This window comes from Narcine bancroftii, chromosome 1 (genome assembly GCF_036971445.1).
Source record: "Narcine bancroftii isolate sNarBan1 chromosome 1, sNarBan1.hap1, whole genome shotgun sequence".
Classification (NCBI taxonomy): Eukaryota; Metazoa; Chordata; class Chondrichthyes; order Torpediniformes; family Narcinidae; genus Narcine; species Narcine bancroftii.
Genome location: NC_091469.1, coordinates 264,875,961 through 264,899,354, shown reverse-complemented (window position 1 = coordinate 264,899,354; position 23,394 = coordinate 264,875,961). Strand labels below are relative to the sequence as shown.

The following is a 23,394-nucleotide window of genomic DNA, read 5'->3' as shown; positions in this document are numbered from 1 at the left end:
GGACAAAAAACAAAAATGATTATCCCAAGTTAGCCTAATGGTTTTGCGTTATTCCTACATGCTAGAGACCAAAATATCTTGAATGTCTTCCAGCGATGCAGAAACTAATTTCACAATGTGCTCTTTGCTTAAAGAAAACATCCATGTCATTTGAATGGTCATTATTCTGCTGCAGCAGAAATCAAAGCACAACAACCTCCCTCTTCTGAAAATCATGTTGTGAAATAAATGAGGAAAATTAGTTGTTTTTCTTCCTTTCTCAAGCAGCTTTGAATTTGCTACATTTCCAAATAGATTTAAAAAATCCTGGTCCTCACCATGTAAGGAACATAGAGAAATACACAAGATTTTGTTGATGGTAAAAAATCAAGTTTGCAAACATTGGGGCAATATGCAATGTTCAAATACAAAGGCATGGCCAGCCTTAGATTCAAATTTAAATACAAAATACTTGGAAGAATTTAGCTGGATTTGAAAATGGGTGTGATGTTTTCCTATAGTGAAGGAAATAGGATATTGCAGCTGAAGTTATTCAAAACATAAAAGGGGGTTTACACAATTTTAGCTTCAAAAATCAGAGGAATAAAGTCAATTTTTTTTGCAACTTTGCTCAATTTGGTAATCTGGCACTGTTAGTATTCAAGTCCATTATATTCAATTGATCTTTTGTCCAGTAATGCGATACTCCATATGAGAACTGACCAACGCTTTATTTAGAAGTACATCACCAATGCATACATTTTCAGATACAAGGGCACCTGGACATCCACATCTGACCTAAGACACTTGAAGGGCAATTATGTAAATATTGTGGTTAGCATTTTTTTGCATCTTTGAACGTCATCTTTACCAAACCACTAATCCTATTAATGGCGCTTCTAATGTTGGCGAGCATAAACTTCCAATTTCACAAGCCCATAAGATATAGAAGCACAAGCTGATCTATTCTCCCACTCACATGCCATCTCCCTATAAATTTTGATAGCCTGACTAGTCAGATATCCATCAATCTCTGCCTAAACACACCCAACAAACTTGCTTCCAAAAGCATCTTTGGAGGCCAATTCTAGAGGTTCACCACTCTCTGGCTAAATAAATTCTTCTGCATCAATTTTAACCGGGCTTGACCTTGACTATACCATGGGAACCATCTTTGCCAGGTTTACACTTGAAATGCTTCCATGAGATCCTCCCCTTATTCTTTGAACTCCAAAGAGTACAGTCCAAGAGTCATCAAATGTTCCTCACATATTAATCCTTTCATTTCATGAATCATTATTGTGAATCTGCTGAACTCTCTCCAATGCCAGCACATAAATTCTTATACAAGGAACCCAAAACTGTATCCCACACTCCAAGTGAGGCCTCACCAGGCCATATAAAGACTCAAATTCACATCCCTGCTTTTGTATCCTATTCCTCTAGATATGAATGCCAATATTGCATTCTAATTCAACACAGTCAACTGGATATCAACCTTTGGGGTATCTGACATGAGGACTTCGAAGTCCTTTTGCACTGCTGAATTTTGAATGTTCTTCCCATCCAAATAAGTGCCTTTTTATTCCTTCTACCAATGTGCATGACTGTACGCTACCCAACATTGTATTCCATTTGCTCGTTCTTTGCTTATTCTTCTAAATCTACCAAGTCTCTCTGTCGCCTCTCCATTTCCTCATCACTACCTGCCCCTCCATCCATTTTCATATCATCTGCAAACTTTGCCATTTATTCCACAATCCAAATCCTTAAACAATGCAAAAAACAGCAGCTCCAACACCAAGCCCTGCAGAACAGCACTGGTAACCAACCAGAATAAGATCCCTTGATTGCCACTGTTTGCTGCCAATCAGCCACTGCTCTACCCATGCTAGCATATTTCTTGCAATTCCATGAACTCTCATCTTGTTAAGCAGCTTCGTGTGCAGCACCTCGTCAAAGTCCTTTTGAAAAGACAAATACACAACATCCACTAAATTTCTTGTCTAGATTCAGAAACAATGGGGATTAAATTTCCAAGTCAGGTATGATTTTCAAGGAGACCCACAGGTGAAGCTTCACACATTAGCTACCCTGGTTTCTGATACTAAAGGTTACACTCTAGGTGCTGTCAGAATAGTCTAGAAAATAAATTGGAATGCATGTTATAGATGGTACACTGCAGCAGAGGGAGGAAATATTCAGATGGATACCAAACATATAGGCTCCTTTGTCCTGGACACCATTGAAAACTTGTTGGTGCAGTCTTAATGTGTGCTTTGTAAATTGTGTGAAGGTATTGATTGCATCGAAATTCACTCGCATTGAAATAACCAGCCCCTGACCTGAGGTGATGTTGCCAATCCAAAGTTACTGGTGGTCAGGAACTCTATAATGCCATTAAAGTGGTTAGATTCCAGGAGATGTCGTCATTGTGAGTCAATCTGGAGCATGTGACTTACCATTTCCCAAAATAATGTTGGTCTCTTATGTTTGTGAACTTCACGTAAAGGTGCATAATTCTATTGGCCCTAATCAAATATCTATTTCCTACCCTTTATTGAAAGGACCAAGATGCTTGGCACTCAGACAGAAATCTTGCAATGTTCAGGAACTGGAGGGGTGCTCTCAATTTTAATTGATATTTATCAAGGATACATTCCCAAAGTGCCACTCAAGTTCTGCGCAAGGCTACAAATCTTCTCTGGTTCAGCTCTTAAGTTGATATTAGAACCATCATTTCAATACTGTGGGATATTCAGTTCTTCTGCAATGTGCATTTCAATACAAAACACACTAGCTTCAACAGATCAGCAAGAAGAGTTATGTAAAAGTAATTTGAATTGCAGATTTTTAAAGATTGGTCAATGTGATTTTAACTAAATATGCCCAAACTCTCCAACTACCTTCAAACCAGAACAATCAGCTTTTTCATAAGTTAATGTGCTGTAGAACAAAGATTTCTTGAATATATTACCTGAGGAGCAACCAATAATTAGTATGAAGATCTTCATTAATCTTGCATTAATTGAGCATTTCCACTCAACTAGTTCAGATTTTATATTCTCAACTATATTTTACCTCAAGTAATCTCTACGGCAGAGAATTAGGTTTGCTTTCGTGTAGAGAGTTGATCCAACTTCTCCAAGGCGGCAGTCACAACAAGCACATTTTAGGCAGTCTTCATGCCAATATTTGTCCAGTGCCTTTAGAAGGTAACGATCCTTGATTTTTCGATTGCAGCCTGCACAACCTTTCTGCTTTCCTTTTGGTTGCACAGAAAGCATTGGCACACCTACAATACAAAAGGAAATTGGTTAGAAAGATTAAAGTTCAAAAATGTCCCCCTCAAGATTAATAGACAAGATCTGAGGAAGACAAAGCAATGAGCATTCTTTACTGGACTCATATATTACCCTTCAGTTTGCGCAGAGGAACACTTAGTACAGCTTGGATCTGTATTTATATGGCATTTTCAACTGAGACTGGATTGTTGGGAGACAAATCAGCAATATTAACCATCTGTACACTAAAATGTTTTATTCCAAAAAAAATAGTTTTTGAGCAAATACTTTGCAACCAGTTTAATCACTTGGAAGTGACATGGGAGCAGTGGCTAAGTCACCAGACAAGTTAACCAAGCCTCTAAATTACAGTCCAGGGGAGTCCAAATCCCATCATAGGATTTGGAAATTTCAATCAAGCTGGAATTGAAATATTTGTTTTACTAAAGGCACCTGTGAAGTGCTTTCCTCATGATCTACTGTCCTACATTTAACCTTCGTCACTTAAAAATCAAATTTGAGACAGATCTATCTCCCTCTCCCCCCCCACCCCACCCCCATTATACCTACTATCCCTAACCAGTCCACGTTTTTCTAAATCTTCTCCAATAAATTCCACAAACACTGATGCAAGGTTTATCAGCTTTCAAATTATTGATTTTTTTTTAATTAAAAAAGGGACAATTCTGCAGTCTTGTGACTAAAGATAAAGATTTTTGTCATGCCCCTAATCACCGCTCTGGTTTCAGTCAGTATTCTGAAATTAATTTAATCAAGCCCTGGGATTTACTCACCTTAGTGACCATCTTCCTTATAGTAGGCAACAATGGAACTTTTACCTTTTATTTTTTCCAAGATACTTATATATACATATCCTTTAAGGGAGGAAACTCTTTAACAGATGTGACAGAACTTTGGTGCCTTTCTGGTCAATGTGTTACCCATATCATCTTAACTTCCGTTAAATGGTCTGGCAAGCTTACACCATACTTAGAAGTCTTTCCTAGCCTTATTGATCTTGCAAAACCTTTGCTCGAAACACCTGGCAGTGTGTTTAAATTAGGGAAAGGTGTAACAGATCAATGGCAACAGTTGTGCACTGAAGAACTTGTCAGAGTGTAAAAGCATGAGCAAAGCAGATTCATTTGAGATAATTCAAGTTTTTAGACATGGTAGAAGAGCACAAGAAATCTGATGTGTCATGGTATCAGTCACATGGGCAAGAAAACCTGCACTTCAACTACTTATTCCACATTTATCAATTGGGGGAGAAAAAAAACTGAAATTAGCTAAATCACAATAGCCACTACCTGGATACTATCAATGCTAATCAGGCATTAAATGACAGCCCGGAGAATCTGACACTAGTGAGCAAGCTGACCTGGTCAGACTGATGGCCTGATACTCAATTCATTAGTTGCCAAACTTTTGCCCACAGCAGCACAGATGGGAAACAGTTCTTGGAAACAGTCCTTCACACAGAACACCACATTGAACAGAATCAAAACAACTTGCTCCACAGCACTATGGATGAGTGCAGTCCTCCCTCTACCATTCTTATCAAGCCCCAGAGTTAATCCTAGTGTAAGTTTAAGCCAACATAGTTGTGCTACTTAAAACTGTCAGAAATGCATGGCAAAATAGCCATTCTAGACATTTTTTTTTTTGTTCATGGTCCCCTGAGGATTCTAAGCAAAGTTTATGGGCCACCTTCCCTGTGAAGCAGGCAAGTTTTGATTTCTTCTGTATTTCCCTCCTTTTTCAGTTGAAAAAACAAAAATATTTATTTTACACGAGAGGAAAAGACAATGAGACTTTTACTTCAATGTGCTGTGAGCCCCCCAGGGGGCATTGAGAATGGCTGTTTTAGACTGCCAATCAATCTCACAACTAGAGTGGGTTTAAGTTCTGATGAAGTATCTGGTTGTGAATCCAAGACATTTCCAAACATCGGCAAGACCCAACATACATGTCAAAGGTTGAAACATTCATAACCTGGTTCTGCCTGAAGCATTTAGTGAAGGCTTCAACTGGAAGTGGTGAGAGACAACCCAAACAGCCACAACTGCAGTTACACCTGCAAAACTGACATCTTGTAAAGCATAAACCTCACTAAAAAAAGTGCTAACTAAGGAAGGTTTTAAACTTATCAACATTTTAAACATGTGTACCTTTCAGTTACAATGCCTCAGAAAAAAAATTACTTACTGCTGCATCTGGAGGCTGACAAGAAAAGGAGAGACTTGAGGCCTACCTTGATGCTGAAGCATGAACCTAGTGCTTGGGCTGCCCCCCCGATTGAGTCTTTTGAAGGGCCCTCTACTGGTGTATCCCATCCGCAAAAACAGATGGCATCAGAGAGGAACCTGGAACCGAATCGCACATGTGCGATGCAGGTGTACACAAAGCTTTACTAGGAGTAGGGCAGCAGACTGTTGAGAAGTTGGGAACTTCAACTTCTGTTCCCAATGAAGATTCAGACTCCAGAGGAGGATTGGTGGCTGAAGATGAGGAAGAACAACAAGGAGGTAATTGAAGAAATTCAAGTTATTTCACAACCTAAAGTAGAAGTTTACCACAATGATAATGTATCAGTTTAAAGTAATGAAGGGGGAAATGAAAGAAGGATTGAAGGCTGAAATGAAAGCAAAAATGAAAGAGGAAACTAATAAAGTCTTAGAGGTTGGAGAAAATGGATGAGAAAATTACAAGAGTACAGGAGATAGGATATCTACTGAAGAAGATACACCACCTGTTTAATTATAGTGATTCAAAAGCTTCTAGACAAAGTATTGGAGAATTTCAGAAGAATATTAAAAGAGTAGGTCTTCCAGAAGAAAAAGGTGGTCCTGATGCAATTCGTTTCTATCAAGAATGGATTCTTAAAGATTTGGGGAGAGCAGAATTTTGAAAATCCAGTTGAAATTGAAAGAGCTCATAGGGCTCTGAGAACAAAGCCTCTTCCTAATCAAAGACAGCGTTCTATATTAATCAAATTTTTATGTTACACAAGACAAGGTTTTAAGTCTTGCTGTGAAAGGGGCAAGAGAATAGCAAGGCCCGCTGCAATGGGAAGGAAAGAATTTAACCCAGTTAAGAAAATTCTCTATGACAAAAGCTATAAATTTGTTCTTTGTTACCCTGCAACTGAAGAGTTTTGTTCCTGGAGACCAAAACAGATTCTTTACTAACTTTGCTCAAGCATAAGGATTTGCTTGAAGTCTCCCTGGAGCACAACACATCCTTGATGGGATGAATTTTTTTCTTTTCTTATTTTATTATTATTGGAAATGGGGAAGTTTGTGAGATGGATGAAATTGAATAACAATATTTTTTCTCTTTTCTTTTGATTTCCAGGATGCTATTTTAATTGTGGTAAACTAATTAAATATTATGTATTAAATGTACCAAGGGAGTTTGGAGGAGTGGAGTGGGGGGGGGGGGGGTGGGGGGGCGGGTGCTGATTGTGTGTTTTTGTGACCTTAGTCATAACACACAAAATAAAGGGAGATAGTGCTGTACTTTTAAACATATCAATATAGTTATAAATATGTTATTGTATCTTATTTGTATTTTTTTTCCTCTTTGGATTGCTGGAGGAGATGCATCCTGGCACATAATATTGCTTCTTGGAATTAGAGGAGTCCTGTTGGGAGAGGTGAAGGAAGGGTATTGATTGCATCTTACCAAGATTAATAAGGTACTGAAGTTTGTAACTTTTAATGGATTGAACTGGAATGTAAAAAAGAGTCTTAACGTATATTAAGGAGTTGATGTGACCTTTCAAGAAATTCAGTTAACTGAAAAATATTGGAAATTAAAAAAGGACTGAGTTGGACATGTGTCTTCATTTAATTCTAAGGCAAGAGGTGCAACAATTTTCATAAGAATCTTCCGATTAAAATTTAAAGTGACAGACCCAGCAGGGTGGTATGTAATGGTACACTGCTAAATATTCTCTGAACTGTGAACTTTAAAAAATTTGTATGCTCCAAATAATGACGATAAGAAATTTATTCAAGAAACATCTTAATTTAGCAGAGGCACACAAGATTTTAATCAGAGGGGATTTTAATTTTTGTTTAGATCCATTGTTAGATAGATCTACTCGAGCAACAACAAAAACAAAAGCAGCTAAAGCTACACTGGTTTTGATGAAAAATTTGAGTTTAAGAGATATGGGGAAGGATTCATTCAAGAAGAAAGATCATTCATTTTATTCAAGTAGGTATGATTCTTATTCTAGAATTGATTTATTTTTGATTTTAGCACAAATGGAAACTAGGATGTTTGAAGCTGATTATAAAGAAATGATTTTATCTGATCATTCACCTTTTTTAATAATGATGGAAATGCCGGATAAGGAAAAGACAATCTGTAGATGAAGACTAAATTCTTTATTTTTGAAAAGATTTGAGGTTGTTCGAACACAAATCTGGATATTTTGTGCTACAGATTTGAATTCAGTAAATAAGTTTATTATATTCGATGTTTTACAAGCATACTTGAGGTCAAATTAGGTTTAACTAACAAAATTAAAGAGTATACGAGATTGATCAATTAGAAAGAGAAATAACACTTTTGGAAAAAGATCTTCAAAAGTCTGGCTCTGAAGATAAATGTAGACAATAAATAAAAAACTTCAGTATAATACATTACAAACTTATAGAAATGAGAATGAACACTTACGAATTAGGTGAGAGGTCACAAAGTATTAGCTTGGCCATTAAAGGCAGAACAGATCAATGCAATTAAAAATAGTAATGTAGTTACTTATAAGCCTCAATAAATAAATGAATCATTTAAAAAAAAAAATGAAATTATATAGTTCGGAATCTTTAAAAAATGAAATTAAAATAGATAGTTATTTAATCACAGATAATGTTACCTAGATTAAGTTTGGAAGAGCCAACTGAATTAAATCCTCCTTTCACTGAGTAAGAGGTGAGGGAAGCTATGAGTTCATTGCAGAACAATAAATCCCTAGAAGATGGATTCTGCCTGAATCTTGTAAAGAATTTAAAGATTTTTTAAATTCCTATATTTACACAAGTATTAGATCAGGCCTCAGAAACTGACTCCCAGAATAATTTTTCAATGGCAGTAATTACAGTGATCCCTAAAAAAAATCATGATCTTTAAAAACCTTTATTTATAGTCCTATTTCATTATTAAATGCAGATTAAAAAATTTTAAACAATTTGGCAAAATAAATTGTTGCCTAAATTAATAAATATGGTTCAGACAGGTTGTGTAAAAAAAAAAAAAAAAAATCAGAAAGGTAGCTAGATTGAGTATAATCCATTTAGCACAAAGAGATGGCCTTAGATGCAGAAAAGGCATTTGATAGATTAGAATGGGAATTTTTTGCTGCCTAAAGTATTGAAGAAATTTGGATTGAATTTTGTAAATTGGATTAAGTAATTATATAATCCTAAAGCATCAACTTGTGGACAAATATCTGCAAAGTTTCAATTAGTGAGATCAGTAGGCAAATATGCCTTTTATCTCCATCTTCATTTTAGCTATAGAACCAAGCAATCTGGAATGATTTTAAAATTATGGAATTTAGGGTACGTCAAGAACATAAAATTAGTTTATTTGCAGATAAGGTTTTATAAACTTGACTGAGCCCAAGACATCTTTACGTAAATTATAATGTTCAATTGGAAGACTATGGTAAAGTCTCAGGTTTTAAAATAAATTGGGTTAAAAGTAAAATTATGTCATTAATGCAAAGTGATTATACCCAATGTCAAAGGGATACACAGTTTAAATGGCCTAAAAAGGGTATTAAATACTTAGGCACATGTACAGATAATTTGAAAATTTTATAGAAATTGAATTATTTAAAAAATTGAAGATTTTTTAAAATGGATTAATTTACAAATTTAGTGGGAAGAGTTAACTGTATTAAGATATATTTTCAAGAATACAATATCTTTTCTGAACATTACCATATTTAGTACCTCAAAAAATGTTTAAGAATTGAATGCAAGGAAATTTCTTTGGAAGGGTAAAATGTCAAGGGTTTCTATAGATATGTTAACATGGAAATATGAATTGAGAACCTTGCAGCTTCCCAATTTAAAAAATTACAAGCAGCACAAGTTAGATTTCTTGCTTCCTTTTTTGAAAATGAAAAATTGGCATAGAATTCAGTAAAATAGGAGAGAGGAAGGCAGAAGAATTTGTATACAAGTGGGAATCAAAATTGATGGTTGGTGATAAGGATGCACCATTATTTAAATGTTTAATATTTGGAACAAAATAAATGATGAGATTGGTGTAAGATGGTCTTTTTCACCTAAAATGTCTGATTCAAAATCCTCATACCTTTTTGATAATCAATTTTTGAACATTTGGTTTCATAAAGGGATTTTATAAATGTTGATGATTGTTTATGAAAGGAGCCAATTAATGTCATTTGAGCAATTGTGAGATAAATATGGTATAACATACAACACCCTTTTTCTGCTATTTTTAACTAAGCATATTTGAGGGAGATACAACTGAAAAATATTATTGAACAAATTTATATCTTACACCACAGAAATTGAATAGATTGAAATCAGATTTATTGGATCAATGCCTTAGGTGTGGTGAAGATGTAGGAACCTTATTACATTAGGACAAGGCCAAATAGAATGCAAGACCCTTATGGGCAGATTTATGAAATTTTTGGAACAAGTTATATGAACTGTTTTTCCCATAAAGTCCAGATTTATTTTTATTAGGAAACATTGAAGGTAAAAGTCCTAAATTAAAACTATCAATATATCAATTGGAATGTGTTAAATTAGCACGGGTGAGGAAATGTATTGCAGTCACTTGGAAATCTGATGCATCTTTAGGAATGCTAAGATAGCATGCAGAAACTCAAAGTTGTATCCCCTTTGGTTAAAAAAAAGTTTGAGAAACAAATATGCTATGTTTTTTTCCAAATTTGGCACCCTTATGCCCAAATATCAGGATTTAATTGGTAATAATATCCTCTCTATGCCTCTAGATCTGCGAGATTCTCCTGAATTACATCTTTTATGTTAACTGTTTTGAGAGGGGGGGGGTTGGGGTAGGGCTGAATACCATCATGCATGTAACTTTGTTTTTTTTTCTGGAACTTCATTCAATTTTGATTACGGCATGTATGGATTATTTTTAAATATTCAAAAAAATGAAGAATGCAAGAGGCCAGCTGAGAATGTACCAAATCATGATGGCCAAAATCAAGTTCAAAGTGCAGGAGTTTAAAAAACATCCTGCAAGGATCACAAAGTCCAGTCAATGCTAAAAGAACCAGTAGAATGATGAAGTCTCATGAGAGGGGGAAGGAAGACAAAACCCAAGGGAAATATGATATTGCCAACACAGCACATTCAAAGTGGAACCAAGTCTGCAAAGAACTGTAACATTGATGACACCCATCTCCAGCAATAAATAAGCAATGATTGAAGTGAACTGATTTCTAGAAAAAGGAGAGCAGCCTTGAAGCTAACAGGCAATAAATTTGAGAAATGGTTCATCCCTAAACAAAACAACTTGATTCACTGCAGTACCCAGCCACTGGGAGATTTGGACCCAGTTGGGGCATAAGATGAATTTCAACCAACTTTGTAAAGGTTGGAATTTATGCCTGCATTATTATAATCAATGTGCTGTGATCGTGGGAATAGTTGTGCCAAGAGTGTTTTGTTTTAAAATGACAGCTTACCTCAACTGCTTTGTGCATGGACATCACATGAGCAGGTATTGCCATTTCTCCAGACTGCTGCAGGGAGGCAGTGTAATAAGCACTACATTCAAAAGTGGTTGGTGGCCATATTTTTCCAGGGGTACAGAGATTATCCTCTGGCTTGTGCAAGTATTGAGAAATGAATGGTCACCTGTTCTCCAACAGGATCACAACTTGTCACTCTGGGCAGGGACTTGGGCTGCATTGACTAAATTGTGTGGTTATAGCCGTCAGCAAGTGTCCAGACTCAGGATGGTAAAATGGGGCAAGCTGCAAGATGTCTTCAGCAACTATAGCAATTGATTGAGATTGGATGGACCAGCCAGGCTATCCTAGTCACATCAGGTGCTCACTCAAACACTGACATCATGTCAGTGCTCAGCACTGCCTCCTAGCTGACAGCCACCTACAGAAAACCAGAAGCTGGTGGGAAAAAGAGAAGCGATGCAGAATGGATATTTAAGAGATCACAGCTGAGCCTCAAAACCCCCTCCAAATACATTTGTTGGAACCAGTGGTAAATAGATTTCATCTTCAAGAGCTTGTGGAAACAGAAGCCCAATGCAATAGCTCAAACACATGCATTCTGTATCTACTATAGTTGATGCATGCCAAGATGAAGTCATTGAGCTTTTGTACAAATCTCATGGATAAGCACTGCACTACTTAATCAAAACAGGGTTGTGCAGACATCTTGAAAAATAATGGACTACATATTGCATAGAATGCAGACCATTCAAAAAGTAAGAAGCTTTCTCAGACTATTTGGGAGTATAGTCTGACCGTAGCTTCATGGCAGCACAAACACTTAGTCATGACATTCTTCATCCATAGCTAGGCCTTACTATCACAAGCTGCAATGGGGCAAGACTCATCCAGCTCCTTCTGGGAGGAGTTTGTCAAGGTGCTTGGTTGGATGTTTTCAGTTGTGAACAGTTATGTTACAACTGATCTTCTGGGTGGGTCCAAGGCAACCTTCCAGCAGCAGTCAATGGTTGTGACAGTACAGATTCTATCACCAATGTGTATATGTACATATATACAGATGGTAGTGTAGGATGACTGTGATTGGCTGAGAGTGTAGCCACACCTACTGGCAGGTCTTAAAGGATTGCTCCTAGCCAGACCAGGTCATTCTGGACTGGTCATCCTACTTGTGATATGCTCCAGTCTTTTAGTTAATAAAAGCCTTGGTTTGGATCAACAAGTCTTTGGTTCTTTCAACGCGCATTACAATGGTCAACTTAAGTCTACCCAAAACTGAGCTTTCCATTCCAAGTGAAGCAAGTTTGCAGATGCAGTAATTGCAGATAATACACAAATGTTCTGGAGAAACTCAGATTATGCAGTGTACACCAGGAGGAAAAGGAACACCAGTATGGATGCTGTTGGATCTGCTGAGTTTCTCCAGTACTTGTGTATTTCCATTCCAAGAGTAGTCCACATTCAAAGTTGCAGATTGCATCATTCCAAGATATGTGACTATACGTACAGAGATGGATTCAAACTCTACAATTATTACAAAAGATGTATGGGGAAAGACTCGGTTAAGTCTCCTTGCCATTGCAAATCATCTGGGAATTGCACAAACTCTGACAAAGTTTATCCCAGAAGGTAATAATATAGTGCAAATAAGTCAGGGCAACCTATGCATTGCTTTATACATCTGCAAAATGAAAAACAGCATCAAAATCAATTTGACAAATGCAGAGCTTGTGTCATCTCTGGATCTCCAACTTCAAGGATCAGAGTGCATTAGGCAAATGAAAAAAGCTCAACTCTAGTTGGAGTACTACAGTAGGCCTCGAGTTCAAATTATTTATGCCAACCAAGGTAATCCCATTTGCCTACAATCAGCCCATACCCTAACAAACCTTGACCTCTCCATTAACTTTCCTTTAAATCTTCCTATTGTGCCTGCTTCTACCATTTCCTCTGGCACTTTGATCCATATGCAGAACGCACTGCAAGTAAATGCCACTTGAGTGTCTTTAAAATCTTTTCCCTCTCACCTTAAACCTCGAGTTTTAGATTCCCCCAACCCCCTGGGAGGAAAAAGTCTTATCTATGCCCTTCAATTTTATAAAGCTCTACAAGATTCCTTTCATTTCTTCTGCTCCTGGAAGACCCAGCTCATCACCCTGCCTACCTGTGTAACTCTCATGGAAACTGTATTCACCAAGTCTGTGGTGATTTAAGGCAAAAATTACAAAATTAAATCAATTCTAAAATGAACTATTAAACAAAACTGCAGATTCTGGGGTCCTGAGGAAATAGGTAAATGTCAGTCAAGCAGCATCTGCGTAAAGAAACTAGTTAATGTTTCATGTAGAAGAGACAAATGCCTGTAGAATCAAATTCAATTTTAAATTCCTTAAACCATCTAATAATGGTGGAATATATTGAGAAGATTTTTGTTGGAAGTCAGTTTCCAGGTTCAATGATGTGGAAAGCTGTTTGTCGAGTCAACATGCACGATGCAAACTCTATAAATAACCATTTAATACCACATTGTTTACTTTTATTGCTTCAATACTCAACAGAATAGAATTTTCCTGGGCTTGTCAGTCTAGTTAAAAATCTTGAATAAGTCCTGTAGTAAGGTGATCAAAACAAAAAAACCTTAAACATTGAGAATGTAGAAATATCAGATGGCAAAACATTTTACAATCTAATTTAAATGGATAAGCATCAAGATGCCCCTGTATAATTGAGACCAATATTAAAATGCCTTTAACTAGGGTACAAGTAGCTAGTTCCATGAAACACAGATAGGGTGATAGTGGCATTTGGTACAAGAGTTGGATCATTGTTACAACTGTACAGAGTGGCAAGACCACACAGTCTATTGTGTGCAGTTTCCATGTGGCCATAGGAAAGATATCATGAAGTTAGAAAGGGTGCAGGGAGCACAGATTTAGGGGAAGGTTGAAATGGGACTTGAGGGGCACATTTCCACAGGAATGCAGGCAAGTGGAAAAAAGTTTTCAAACCAAAAAGTTGAGACAGATAAAATTACAGTATTCAGAATACTTGGGTACACAGATAGGAAAGGCTTTGATGGATATGGACTAAATTAAGGCAAATGGAATAGTTGACATAGGCAACATGGCCAGCACAGAAGATTTGAGCCAAAGGGCCTATTTGCACATTCTATGTGTTTCTATCTGGAGGCAAAGGAAAATATATTAAAAACCATAAAAAGTTAGTCCATGATTTACCACAATGTTCTCTTCCCAAAGAGTTCCCACTTTACTCAATGCCAATATTCATCATCCTGAATTCAGTTTTAATCTCAAGGAGATCTAATCCAACTTGAAACAAGCCAACTATAGACTTTTCTAAGAAATGCTTTGCATTATTCTTTGAACTATCCAAGCAACTTTGTTCCTTCAAGCTCCACATTTTAAATCTCAGATTTCTCAGCTTTTATACATTCAATCAAAAATGGATGGGCGGGGGGGAGGGGGGGGGGGGGGGAAAGAAGAATGAACGAACATGGCGAAAAATGTCATTAATTGCACTTCTTAGTCACTGTTGCATGTTGAAGCAACTTGCTGCAACTAGAGTGCAAAACCCTCAGCAATTCAAAATCCATTCCAGATTTATCAGTTTTGATATTCTTAGCCCCATGTGAAGTTGCTTCCTGGCAATAGAATATAGTACAATATTTAGTTGAAGAGTTATTTTCCTCCCCATCCTCCCTCTACACCCCCCCACCCAACCCCCTAGTCTATGCACATGTTTGGGGAATTCAGTAATCCTTGTATACAGATGGATTGCATCTGTTATTCCAGACATGTGCAAACCGTACATCTTTTAGCATGAAATTTTTCTTCAGACTTCACAACTTGATTGTTTTCTTTCACAAGAAAATCAATTTTAAACAATTATTCAAAATCCTTGATTTTTGTTTAAATGTGCTACAATTCAGCAAGTTTTTCAAAATAGTTTAAAAAAGTTATTCTAATTACAGACCCTGTAAAAGGCCCTTTGGCCCTGTATTACAAAGCTGAATTTGCCATTGGCAACTTTATTTAGCACATCCATTCCTAGTAATTGTAAATTCTACTGAAACTCCAGCATCCCCTCTGCTTTCGGGGAAGTTGTCCATTACCCAACAGAAAGAGTTGCAGCCCAATGTGCCAACTTTCTTGCAACAAAGTCTTGTTTGTATGAAGGCTCACAGCAAACAGGCAAGCTTTCACTGCAAAATGCAGAAAAAGTCAGTCTAAAGCAACAAAATGGTGGTGCACATCATCAGGACACTCCGTAGAATTAAGATGTAAGTGGTGTCAATGCTCCAAAGCCGCACTAGAATTGTAGCATCTGCTCCAATCCTGTAGTTAAGCTCAGATCACCTTCAGGAAAATGACAATTAATAAAGGAACAGACTCGTTTCTAGCCTTGATAAAGAGTCCTGTCCCAAAACACTGACTAACCATTTCTATCAGCAGGTGTGGTTTGACCTGCTGAGTCCTTCCAGTTTCATTGTTCACACCAAACTTAATCATCTGTTTTAGTTTCCAGACCAATGCATTCCAGTTGTGTAAACATCCACAAAAGCTTTAATGCCGAGTTAATGTTCAAAATGCATTCTACAATATTGCTTGCAGAACCTTGTCTTGGTACTGGCTCTAAATGCACAGTACTGCGCAAGATTCAAAGTGAATGCCAAAGTTAAATATATGCCAAATACTGTAGGCTACTGTGGGAGCTGAAGGACTGGCATTTGGAATCCACACATCCTTTGGCTTACAAGTTGACAGGCACTCTTCTCAGTCTACTAAGCAATATGCAGTACCAACAAAATTCCTTAGTTGTATGAAATGGCACTGCCAAGCCATTCAGAATGAAATAACTGGAAAAATCAAGAATATTATGGACCCCATTTAAAGTCCAAGACATGCTAGTAAAGATTTGGATAGAATTTATTACACTCGTATGCAAGATCCCATTAAGATGCCTTTCAAACTGGTCCATTACTATTGTAGGTCTGAAGATCATTCAGCCCCACCATTAATTTCTCAATCAAGATGGAGGCTGAACCATTTTATTGCAACTATTAGCTTACAATTACACCAGGATCACAGACTAAAGCCCACTTAACTCAGAGGCTTGGGAATCAAATTAAAGAATTCAGAGAGGGATGGAAAGCAAATCTTGGATTTCCTCAGGGTGCACCAGTTTCTGCCCACTCTACTATGGTTGTAGGTCAATTGGATGTAATCAGGCAGCAAAGCATTGTGGGCCAAAAAGGCCTGTTACTGTGCTGTACATTTTCAGTTAAAAATGATTAAAATTTGAATATTTAAAATTTAATTTAAATTTTTTTCTCCTTTCCTTCCACACATCAAGTGGCTTTATACCTGCTGGCCCGCGAGCCTATGTGCCCCAAATTTACCAATCAACCTACAACTCCTGTACCTTTTGAAGGGAGGAAGAAACTGGAGTACCCAAATGAAACCCATGCAGACATGGGGAGAGCATACAAACTCCTTATAGACAGTGCTGGAGTAGAACCCAGTTCACTAGCATTGTAATAGTGTTGCACTAACTAGTACACTTAACAGTTAAAGGACAACTTTTCTTACTGACCAGCTTGAATTAGTGACTCAGCCCTGTATTTTTTTTTAAAACATTTATGTCTTAAGATCAGATCTCATTACAAGCCTCTCAACCCATTGCACCATCTCAATTTCCTCCTCTGGCCCAGTCAAGAATAGGTCAACTGCTTCATCTCAGCTAGAAATAAAAATCAATATAAATTTACAAATAGTGTATGGAAAATGTGGTTTTTAAGTACTGGAAGATCTCATTGCAACTTCTAATTCTATATTCAAGGACAGATTTTGAAATCACCAGGAGGGGCCATGTTCAGTTTGAATATACGGACTTGATGACAATGTTACCTCTTCACCATCATAGTTGTTTAATTTGTACTAAGTCAGTTTAATCCAAGTTAAGAATCTTTTCAAAAATACTCCAGTAAATCAACCAGGATGCCCTTTTCATTCACCACAGTCTTTACGATCTTATCCACACTGCAGACAGAGGGCAGTGTAATCTAGACTTCAACTGTGGATCAGCATTCTGACGAGGGCTCATCTCAGTACCAAAGCATTGAAGATGAGATGTTGCTAAATGTCTGCCCAATCAGACAAACATTAGGACATTCTGTTCCAACCACTGTTCAATAGACACTAGGTCAATGGAGCTTTTCCACAGCAAACTTTTCATCACTGATTGCAAGTGTGGTGTAGATCAACTGAGCAGAACTTCCTGCTGCGACTAGGCACCAATCCTTTGTGACACTGGGGACAAATAGAATCTCAGCATACCCAGGCACTATGCACTTATGTCAGACCACAAGACATGGAACAAAATAGGCTATTAAGCCTATTGCGTGTCCTGCCATTTCATCATGAGCTGATCCATTTTCTCTACTCAGTCCATATCCCCATAACCTTAGAAGTGAAATCAAGGACAACAAATGGCACATTTTTCCCTTCCTCTGAAATTTGTACATCTTATTCTCGTAGACGTGGTGCATTTCAGATCTTCAAACAAAACACGAGATTGCTTAGATGACCATTACAGCACAAGAGTTGGATATCAACCACACAGAAATGTGGAACATGTTCTTGGTTTTCTGCTCGCATAGATTAGCATGTTTAGGATCTGCAAATTTTTATGCACCTGGCAGCAAGGACAATATTAAACTGTCCTCTTATGAGTGCTGATGGCAGAGAAGCCGAAGTGCTAATTACACTGGACAATATCTCTCCTCCCAGATTTGCTGCCTCAAAAAAATGGGAATTATGATAGACAATTTCAAGCTGAACACAAAAGATAATTTCAGGTTTGCTCCATCACACAGGAATTTGAGAAACATTAAATCAACTTTTATTGAATTTAGCATGTTTAATCATAAAATGCTTCAGACACATGCCCAAGTTCAACTGACCTAAAAATGTTTGCCACTGATTTTCATTTGTACTCTCATGTCAATGTCCAACAATAGTTGGCCAACATTAATTGATTCCAGTTGCCCCAATACTACTTTTCCATGATTTCAATGCCTGGTGAAACCTTCCACAATGTTCGTTACTGACTGCACCGAGATCAGCAGGGAAGTCTAAGTGCAGATGCAGAAAACGAATTTCAATGACATACTGCACTTCATGGCTTTGTGTGCTTGAAGTACACTTAAGATATGACAGGAAATCACAAAAATAGGTTACATCTATAAACAGTATGTGATAGGAAAATTTTAAGGTAAATTTTGTGATCAGCAGCCCAAGATTCATAAAATACCCTCAGTGTTATTGCCTCCTGTATTGATTACACATTAGACTACCATGATTGCAATAGGTGAACAGGTGCAATAAACCACACCCTTGAGGAACAGCTTCTTCCCACAGACAGTGAGAATGCTGAGCGACCAAAGGAACTGCTTTCATTAACCATCCAAGACTCTCATATGTACCAAACAATATTTATATATGGATACTTGTCCTGGAAATGTATTTTGTCAGTATGATTTATGTCTGGTTGCGTGTCTGCGTGTTTTGCACTGAGGACTGGAGAATGCTGTTTCATTGGGTTGTACTTGTACAATCAGATGATAATAAACTTGACTTGATAGTTTAAAAATTTTTTTTTTTTTTTTTTTTTTTTTTTTTTAAAATGCATAGATTTGCCTGCTCTTATACAGATGGTAAAGCAGGATTTAAGGTTGGCCATTTATGATATGTACACATTTCTAGCATCTTTCAGTTCCAGAAATCCTCTCCAGTTTTGATTTGCTCATTTCTTTCCCAAGATGTAAAATTAACAAGGCTAAAGCTATCGCACGTTGGAACTCTTCCATTGTTCCTTTCAGCCCCGTTTTCTCTACAAGCTTTTCACCTTAATTTCACTTACATGTTTCCCTCGCAATGTTGCTGCCTGCCTATGTATTTCCATCAGAAGCTTAATTTTAGTTTCTCAACGCCAGTTTGCACTTTCCCAGTAATGAGGCAGTTTGTTTCAAGATAATTTATTTAAAAAAAGGATTGGTTTGAAAGATGATCAAAATGACAGAGTTTGGGGCTGAGGATGGTTTGTGGGGACTACTGAAGGATTCAAATCACTAATGTGGCATTCAGCTCATTTGATCCCAATGTCTGTATTTGGGCAAGCTACAGACACTTCAATAGCAAGTGAATTACAGTGTCTGAAATTAATTTTAATTGGGGTCAGAAGTAACTTCTTTGAAGAGCACACTTGCCTGGTATGGTAAACTTGTTGGCTCCGACAGCAAAAGGAAGCCTTTTTCCAGAGATTTCCATTTAACCCATTTAAAGAGGTACTATTCACATCTTCAAAATAGAAGCTTCACAAATCATTATTGCCTGAAAGTTAGCAAAGCTGAATAATCAACTTGAGGGGAAAGTCCAATGCCAACTCATAGGTTCATTAAGCCATGTTAACCAATTGTGGATAACTCCCAAACAGTTGCTGCAAGAGGCATCAATAATCAGACTCAAGTATATGGAATCACACTGTCAACTATCAGGGGCTACTGATCTCATCAGCACAGGAACTCAGGATCCAAATTGCAAATGATATACATACAGTGATCTTATTCATTCTTTACAGTAAAAGTTCTTAATTTTCAATAAATGTTGAAATTAACTAAAACCTTCTCCAGCTGTCAAAACCCATCGAGGCATTCTTGGAGCTGAGCACCCACAAGCACTTTAACCCAATAATTAACTGCCAATCTACCATTAACATGCCAGAGTGAACACTCGCAAACCAGCACACAGGTGTCAGATTGCTCCGGGGATGAACCACCTTGAGAGGGTGTAGCATTGCCTATTCATTTTTGAATTGGTGTACCGGTTAGCCCAGTTTGAAAGGGACAGGGGGTATGCAGGACATCACTGCTGGAGGAGAGATGCCCCTTCGCTCTGGGATGCAGGGTGGTGTGCAAAAGCGCACAGAGAACCGGTTAATAATGGTACAGTGTGAATGGCAAAAAACACTATTTTGAACCAGTTCATTGAACCATCAGTTTACCAGTTACCCAATGTGAAAAGGGCTACAGCATCCAACATCTGCCACATCTCTATGCAGAAGGCAGACATTCATCCTATATCACGAGGTATGACTGGGGACAAGCAGATAATCAGAGCAGCAGGCCTGAGCCAGGACAATCTGGGCCAATAAGAAATGGAAATACCACCAGATGTACATGGCATTGCACACCAATACAGTTTAAATAATCCTGTGAACCTGTGTAAAAGACAGCAGCCGTAAGATTGCTCTGGAGGTCAAAACACATTGCACTTCAGCTGACTGCTGTTATTGACCCAAATCACAGCAATTATGGCCAGCAGTTGCAATGAGAACTGCCAGCATTCAGCCACACCTCAACAACTCCCATCTGTGTCAAGGACAAGCGGAGTGACAGTTACATTGAATCCAGTGGAGCAGAGTGATAATGTAGAATGATAGATGAAATGTGGTGAAATTCTCCAGCATTGTGTTGGAGAATTTACTTTGGTAATCTCTGCCAAAGGAATCTGGTCCCTGATCATTTTAATGGAATTTCTCAGCGGATGAAATGCAAATTGTTAATTCATTAACAATAAAGACTGACCAAGCAACTACTTCAAGTGCATTTTTAAAAATTCTACCTTTAAAAAGGTAGAATTACACAATTTACTTACAGAAATTGAAGAGGAAATTCATTTGCATGAAAGCACCAAGATCAGCTAAACCAGTGGTTTTCAAACTGCCTCTTAAACTCTCATTCCACCTTAAGCAATCCCTTACTAATCAGAGCATTTATGGCATAGGGATTGCTTAAGGTGGTATGTGAGTTTAGTTTGAAAACCACTGTGCTAAACTCAAACTGCAACTGAATGACATACAAGTGTGATAAAAATAAAACTTCCTTCAATTATTTCAAATGATATTCCCATTGAATGTTACTGTAAAATAAAGCAGCAATAGGCATGAGCATTTGGACTTTAACTACACCATCAATCAAGCTCCCATTTACACCAACTCTACTTTATTCTCTTCACATTCTTCACTCTATCCAGATTCTACCACTAACTCATATGCTCAGGACAATTTACAGTTGGCAATTAACCAACCCACACACATTTTTGGAGTGTGGGGAGAAATGGAACATTTGCAGGAAAGCTAGTCATATGCAAACTCCACACCGCACTGTCAGGGTTAGGTTGCGGAAGATGTGTCCAAAATACATTGGATGGTCAAGATGTCAAACATCCAAATCTCTACTAGTTTAGATTTATAGAAGTTTTATCAAACTTTAGGTTCTATTATTGGGCAGTCAATACATGAAATCTTACATTTTGGTTCTATTATATTAACTGTGAAGACTGTCCAATATGGCTTTCTTTGAAATCTAATTCTGCTGCAAAATTTTTTATTATTTCCCTTCTCAGATCTCACTTCCTATATCTTTAAATTAACTGTTAACCCAGTGGTTAAACATACTTTGAGGATCTAGATACAATTTAGAAAACATTTTGTCTTAGAGATTTTCTCTTTCTAGTCCTATTTCTTTCTTTATTTATTGTTTAATTGACCTATCTTATAAATGGTATAGATTAGGCATTAAATGTTCTAAAAATTTACTCAAAGTAAGTCATGCTTCTTTTGAACAACTCAGTTAAATATGGATTACCAAATACTCTTTTTTGGTTTTTAGGTTGTTTTTTTAAGATTAGAGATTTTCGCAATTTCAATTACATACATTCCCTATGAACACTAATTAAAATTTAATAGATGTATTTTTTTTTTTTTACATTCTTTGTTGGGAATAAAAGAGGCTCCTTTAGATAAAAACTTAAGCCTGGGAACAGAATCTACAGCTTTTAATCTTTGAAGAAATTTGGCATGTAATTTTCAAATTGGTTAATACCTCATCTTTATAGCCCACCACTCCCTCCTACAATTTAAAGTAGTCCAAAGAGCTCACATGTCCAAAGTCAAATTATCTTGTTTTATGCAGATCCATCTCCTCATGATACATGCAACAATAGAGATGCTTTATTAATTCATACATTTTTAACATGCTTGAGAAATACTGGAATGAAATGTTTCAAACTTTTTATGTACTTTTTTAAAGTTAATTTTAAGCCTAGTCGTTTAACTGCCTTGTTTGGTATTGTTGGAGAGAATGGCATAACTCTAGTGGCATCTGATGTGCATATATGAGCTTTTACTTCACTTATGGCAAGGTGAGCAGTGTTGCTCAGGTGGAAGGCCGTTGCTCACCCTACTCCATGTTCAATGGTTACATGATGCCATGTTTAAATTTAGAGAAGATTAGCTGCTCAAATTTCTGATTTGAATTTAAATTTTCAAACAACGTGGGTACCTTTTTGAATCATTGTCAGAATCTCTGGTTTAATGCGGAAGTGTCGACTAAAGGTAGTTTATTACTTTATCTCCTTGCCAAACAGCTTCATTTTTGATAGGGAGTTTAGATTTTTTACAATAATATTATCATAATTTGCTCGTAAGGTGCCTTGAACTGGTATGATCTTACTGTAATATCATTTGTTTGCACGGTACCTTGGATGAACTGGTATGAGGTGCAATATAATATTTTGACTTTTAATATGTATTCTTATGTACTCTATTTTCCAATCTGGAACTTCAATAAAAGTATTTAGAAAAAGAAGAAAATTTATAAAAGCCACACACACTATTATGAGTTTAGTGACGGGATTTGAAAGATACAACGGAAACACACACGTCTTTCACCAATCCCATTGAAGTGACCATCAAGTTAATACAGTAGTTCACAAAAAGAAACTGACAAAAAGTAGTACATTTAACAACAATACCCAATGAATAAAAAGAAACTGACAAAAAGTAGTACATTTAACAATACCCAATGAATATTATGTAGGCTAATGAACAATTTGCAAGAAAACAGGCTCTTTTCAATTCGAAGGGCATGACTAATATGACGTCTCAGAGTTCTTGATGGAACCCAGGTTGTCGAGGGGATCAAGTGTAATACATTCAAATGTTCTAATTGTACAAAGTGAGAAGCTGTGTGGAGGAGTCAGAGGAACTTCAGCTCAAGATCAGGGGCAAGGACAGAACAGATAGAATACAAGAAATATCATCACCCACTTCAGAAGAAAAATGTAGTTTCTTGTCCTGGGGAGATTGTTCAAAACAACAAGGTGCCCTTGCAAATCATATGATACAAATCAGGGAGAGTGTTACACAAAAGGCTGAGACTATGGGCTTGGTGAGCAACACTGGATGTTTGCATTGGTTTAGTTGCCCTACCAGGATCATACTTGTGATGGGGACAAGAAATTTCACCAAGTTGCTCCTCAGCTGAGATCACTA

General features: G+C 37.1%; 1 protein-coding gene across 8 annotated transcripts in view; it reads right to left on the bottom strand.

Moving 5' to 3' along the window:
• Positions 1–23,394, bottom strand: part of lmo1 (LIM domain only 1) — a 42,583-nt gene that overhangs the window by 12,284 nt on the left and 6,905 nt on the right. For all 8 annotated transcript variants that reach the window (XM_069897472.1, XM_069897500.1, XM_069897495.1 and 5 more), the window contains one exon: positions 3,061–3,274. In XM_069897472.1, the coding sequence (XP_069753573.1) occupies positions 3,061–3,274 (214 nt within the window). The remainder of the gene's footprint in view (positions 1–3,060; positions 3,275–23,394) is intronic.